Source organism: Neospora caninum, chromosome VIII, assembly GCF_000208865.1.
Source record: "Neospora caninum Liverpool complete genome, chromosome VIII".
Classification (NCBI taxonomy): Eukaryota; Apicomplexa; class Conoidasida; order Eucoccidiorida; family Sarcocystidae; genus Neospora; species Neospora caninum.
This window is the reverse complement of record NC_018395.1, coordinates 6,513,383-6,519,382: the sequence shown is the minus strand read 5'-3', so window position 1 is coordinate 6,519,382 and position 6,000 is coordinate 6,513,383. Positions and strand designations below refer to the sequence as shown.

The following is a 6,000-nucleotide window of genomic DNA, read 5'->3' as shown; positions in this document are numbered from 1 at the left end:
AACAAGTAATGCGAAAATGAAGGGACCATCGCTGGAACGGGTTGTGGCAGAAGAGGGGCGAAGTCAGACAATAGACGACAGTCGGCCGACTGAAATGCATATGGGGGGGAAAAAGCCTACGGAAGCAAACCATGGAGAAGACAGAAGGAAATTCTCGAGTGGAGCATCTGCGGAAGAAGGCGACGCGGCGGTACTGTGCTTGAAAACAAACGATTCAGAGGAAGGGAAGCTCTCGCCGTCATTAGACGAGCGATCGATTGCTCGTCACCTTACTCAGAACCCTAATACCGAGGACAGAAACAGCGCCGGAGAAAGCAGAGGAAGCGTCGAGAGTCACCCATATGATGCTGAGTTGTCCCCGGCCACGGGCAGTTCCACGCGAGACGCGTTCACGAACGCAGTGAACGATAAAGAGACAGAAAGAAGATTATTGAACGGTACTGTCCCCGCTCTCGAATTCCGTACGGAGGAACTGGCTGTGAGAAGCAATGAAACACAGGCCGGCCTAGCAAGCGAGAAAGTGGACGAGTCTGTAACGCAGAATCCGCCCAGACCAAGTGCCCTGCGAATTGGCTCAGAGAGAGAAATTGCGATACACAGGGATCGTCTCTGTAGCAGACAGGTGGCTTCGGAAACGAGGGTTCAGACGCTGGTGTCGCGACTCAATGCGGTGCAAGATGCCCTTGATAGCATGCGCAAGACAGTTGTCACACAAAAGGAAACAATCGACTTCCAACAGCGAAAAATCGGCGAACTGGAATGCACCGTCGCCACCCTCACTTCGCAAGTACGCACGCTCACGCGCGTCCGAGAGGATTCATGTCCCCAGCGTGGGGACCGGCTTCTGCGAGTTACACTTCATTCATACATACATATATGATTATACATATACCACGTGCATATGGATAAACATGTGTATGCGTACATCGCAGCCATATATACACATACATTTATACATCTACACAATTACACATGTTCATGTGCTTCACATCTCGATCATTCCAGACATGTGTACGGGCCAGCATAGAATACAAGTCTGCGATACGGATGCCTACGTATACACAAAAAGACAGGTGGAGAGATCGAGATAGCTGCATACAGAGATATAGATATATATTGGGAGATGGGGGTAGATATAAATCTACTTCAACCTGGAGAAAGGTAAAAGATACAAAAGACACTTGCTTGGATTTGCGTCTATCGAAGCAGACGAGCTGCAGCTTTTCGTCTAGCAAATGGCATTCGCAGGTCGAAGAACTGGAGGAAGCTTTGGCGTTACGGTGGCCCGGATTCTCTGCTCTCAAAACCTTGGACTCCGCAACTGACTACGGTAAGGAAGACGTCTCTTCCTTACGCAAACGAAAACACGCTCTTCCCTTGGTGGGATATACATAAAAGGTCTGTATAGACGTGGCAGATTTGAATGCATCTATGCATACATATATAGACAGATAGATAGATACATGCAGATGAATCTCTTTCTCAGCGTAGGCGATCTTATTGCCGTCGCTTAAATGGTCCTGAAAATTCGTTGCTTGCTTGCCACCTTCACCCCAGCGAAACCATTGGCAGAATCGGTAGGCACAGAAGAACCAGAACCATGTCTTCTTGGCCCCAAGTACGGACGGCCGGTCTGCGTTGTTCGCCGAACGCGCATGTGCTGCTTCAGCCGTCGAAACAGTCGCTACAGTGCACGAGTGTCGCCTGTCGCGGAGCCTTTGTTTGTGAAATATTACATTACAACGTTTTTGTACCGTGCGGTGGGAGTGACAGCTGGGGGCAATGAATCAGACGTGATTTCTTCTTGCTCGTGTCGGCGATAAGGAACAGGCGCCGACATTCTGCTACCCGATTTCCCTGACCCGCCCAACGCTCTGTGCAGAAAAGACGATGTGTGTATCTCTCCGCGCAGCTTATGTGCATGCGTGTTTCTTGAGGCAACTTCTGCAAGCGCGTAACAAACGAGTTCGCGAGAAGAAATGAGTCAGACATCCGCGCGTCTGTCGCCTCCAGACAGAGAGCGAGCGGCTTCGCCGCCTGCACAGACACAGGGGGAAGCCTAGGCAGCCAAAGATCCATCGGAGGGCTGCGGGGTCGAGGCGTCCCCAGTGTGAAAGGGGATTCCAAGAATCTGAAGAGCAATGCTGCGGAAGTGGAGATGGCCGCGATCACCGTGTCCTCTCGCCTTCTTCTTAATTCCCTTAAGGAGGTAGACGACAGCCCCCGCAGAAGTATGTCAGTGTGTCAGGACAAAACGCGCAACAGAACCTCTTCCCTAGCTCTCTGCGGCGGACTGGACCTCGCGCGAAGGGACCCTGCCGCGATGGATGCCGAGAACAGCGCCCGTCTCGGTCCGGATCAAACCGTGGCGGAGTGTGATGGACTTCCTCCAGAGGAAGAAGACGATGATGCACAGGGACTCTCGGAAACTTACACGATACAAAGCCTTGACATATTAGAGGTACAACGAATAGAGATATATGCGATTCAAAGTATTCTACAGCAAATCAGAAACACATATATATGCGTGTCTATGAATGTGCATGCAACAGCGTTCGTGTATGTTCACACATGTGTGCATACCCAGGAATAAAATCGATTCAGGAGATAAAGGCAAAACATGGGGTATGCTTTGGTGATACGGTTTTTGTTTTCTCTCTGAATGTATTACACTCTACTTTTGGCGCATGTTTCGTGATTCTTAGACAGCATTCCGTGATTTTTCTACTTCCTCTGGTTGCACGTTCCCATCTAGCGTGAGTCCCTCCTCATTTGGTTCCTTTAGTATTTCCGAAGCTTCAGCAGATGCTTGCCCTTTTTGTGTACAACCCCTTCCCCTCTCGCACTTCCCTATGAATGTGACTCGCTTTCGTTTGCAGACTTTCTTTCCTTCTCGGATTTTTGTGTGCTTTGTAGGCAATTCTCCACATGGAAACTCGGAAACACCGCTGCAGACGGAGGCTTGGAGCGGTCGTGGCCAACATCGAGAAACAGGCCACGTTGTTTCAGCAATTGTGCTTCAAAACCCTGAAAGAGGCTCTCGTCTTCTTCCTTGTCACAAGAAATGTGAGGCTGCTAAATGGGCCCAAAGAGTTCGTCCCCCAAGTAGGTCCGTGAGCAGGTGTCGAGTACGAGCCTGTATATATATATATATATAATAGAAAGGTTGAAAGAGGAGTTGCTTCTGGATGCCTGTGTGTCTTCTCACCGTTCACAAAACGGCTGCATTTGCTTTTGTCTGTTCCATATATATATATATATATATATATTGCCATATATATACATATATATACATATATATATATATATATATATATATATATTACCCATAGGTGGACAAGACACCGGTAGACATCCTTGTCTGTACAGGGCTAAGGAGATCGAGTGCAGTCTCTGCTCTATGTGCATTGCATTCCCTGAATGCATAGGTGAAATCGTGCTTAACCAGACGGAAAGAAGTCGGGTTCTAAGTGGGGGTCGGGTCTCTGCTTTTGCTTATGGCAAAGCAGTGTATCGCAAGACTGGGCGCGACAGAAAGAGACAGACAGAGACACAGTGCCGACACACAGGGGGCACCCCCGTGGACGGTTCCATCTTTGCTTGGCCATTTCCGTTCGCCCATTCTCCTTCAAGAGAAGCAACTTTTCTGTGGCCTCAGAGCATCCCAAAATCTTTTTCTGAAGGGACCACGGGCTCGCATTCTACAGGAAAGTCTTTCCTGCCAAATTCCTCATGGTCTCTCTGTCGCCCCGGTGCGCGTTCAGTGGCTCCAGCTCCTGACAGAAGTCCTCGAGGTGGAGAGAGCCACGATCTTTTTGTGGGATGCGAGGCGGGGCGAGTTGTATTCGCGGTACGTCGGATGCATTTCCAAAAAACTGTCGGCTTCCTGACACCTGAGCCAGCAGGCGAACCCGAATCGCGGCCTTGCACGAAGCACGCAATTGAGTTTTTTGTCAACCAATAAATATGTATATATATGAGATGCATGCGCTTTGCCGTGATGCCGTGCGTGTATATATATATATATATATGCATGTATCGATTTGACTTGATGAACGGATTGAGCTTGCAACTGTGCGTCCCCGTATTTGGTATCGCCACTCAGAGACGACTCGCGTTTTCACGTGTGTGGGCTCGCCGGCCGAGTTTTCTTCTGGCAAGAACAGGACCTCGAGTTCAGTGATGCCCCGTGGAAATCGCCTGTGTTTGTCGTTAAGAATCTTACGCTTTCTGGTGTGAATCCCTCGGTGAATGAGAGGAGAGAAAAGAGAGGAAGGAGCGTTTCATGTGCCGAGGTTTGGGACAGACATCAGATGGCTTCGCTTTTGGAAATATGTCTCGGCGTATACAAGGATGCACACGTGCACACAAGCAAGCAAACACAGGCCAGTCTCTGTACAGACGTACGTAAAATACGCCAGTTGTAAGTGTGGCATCAGCTGGAATAGGAACTAGTGGTTTTCACGTGTTTCCATTTCGGAAGCAGAGTACATGGAAATACCAGTCTCGCTCCAACTGTCCTGGCCAAGCACACAAGTCCCATGATGAAATTCTCTTTTTTCGCCTGTTTGGTCTTTCGGAAACTCAGGTGCGCCACAGGGGGTCTCTCACAAGCCATCCGCCTCAAGAGTGGCTCTGGTATTGCCGGCTGCGTCTACGCAACCGGCCAGCCGGTGATTGTGGAGAAAGCCTACTCCCACCCCAGGTTAGATAACTCAGTCTTTCTTGATGAGACTCGGCCAGTTTGTCTCAACATTGTGAATTTGTTTTCCTCTGGAATCCTCGGCGACCTGCGCTCGAAGCTGCCAACGCTCAGAAACATGGCCGCCCTGGACCAGGCAAGTGGGGTCCACAGAGCGTGTGCGTATGACGCGCCTCCTCCTGTGGAGGAGGGTTGTGTCGTTTTTCGTGTCTCTTTTTGAGCTCGATCAAACAGACCAACAAGAGGAAGGAAACCGCCGAGCTCCCAAGTGGCAGCTCTGCAGGAAATTGATTCCGGTCGGTGGGTGCGTGGACAGAGCAAAGCACCATATCGTGTCGAAAGTTAGGTGGGAAATGGTGACGCTGAGAAATCGCCGGTGACGTATTGCCTCAGATTCAATCCTATCATCGATAAACGAACAAACTTCCGGACGAGGAACATCTGCTGCGTTCCGCTTCGGCTCGGCGACAAGGTGAGAGACAAGTGCATTCTGGAGCTCGGGGGGTTCATCTAGACAGGATCGAAATTCGACCTGCACTATCCGAGAGGCACGCCTCTTCAGCTTGACACACACGCTTCTACTTTGTGAATAGACACAGATATAGGTAAACACAAATGCAGTTATTTCAATTGCCTGCACATACCGTTGCATACACTTGGACGGGAAAAGAACATGGTTATCTGTCGTGAAGAACGTGTCTTTAAAGCACGAAAGACAGCGGCCCCTGTCCTCCGTCGGAGACTCCGCGTTTTCCCGATAGATGCGGGGGTCGCGGTGGTGATAGGCACAGCTGTACAAATCTGTACACACAGCTGCCGAGCACGTAGTCGTACATTCCCCTTTTACGAAGCATTCAGCACACTCTTCATTTTCTTTTATCGAGCGCGTCACACAGCCTTTGAAGCCCTTCCAAAGGCCCGCTGTCCTGAGATCGCCAGCCGCCGAATGCGCAGCTCAGTCGCTGACAGCTGTATTTACGGTCCATTTGTTTCCTGAGACCAAACTTAAGCCTCATTTACATGCGCGAATATACATGTAACACGCTGATCGTTGTAGAACACACAGTGTTTTTCTTCTTTGCAGGTTATAGGTTGTATACAGTTGCTAAACAAGCTCCATGGATTGGATTTCGTGAACGAAGATATCAATTTTCTACGAAGCATGAGTGACTATGTCAGCCACGTCTTCACATACACCCCGTTTATCGACGACAGAAACGCTACGCTCCACTTTGGGGATGCGTGGACTGCGCGTGCATTGCAAGCCACGATCTCAAATGGTAATATAAAAACACATC

The 6,000-nt window shown here is 49.6% G+C and overlaps 1 protein-coding gene across 1 annotated transcript; it reads left to right on the top strand.

Annotated features, from left to right (window-relative positions):
* Positions 1-2,233: 2,233 nt before the first annotated feature.
* Positions 2,234-5,216, top strand: NCLIV_038150 (3'5'-cyclic nucleotide phosphodiesterase family protein, related; the record flags this gene model as incomplete). Its single annotated transcript, XM_003884016.1, has 5 exons — positions 2,234-2,461; positions 2,917-3,105; positions 3,765-3,850; positions 4,589-4,705; positions 5,096-5,216. 5 exons carry the CDS (start codon positions 2,234-2,236, stop codon positions 5,214-5,216), a joined length of 741 nt encoding a protein of 246 aa, XP_003884065.1.
* Positions 5,217-6,000: the final 784 nt, after the last annotated feature.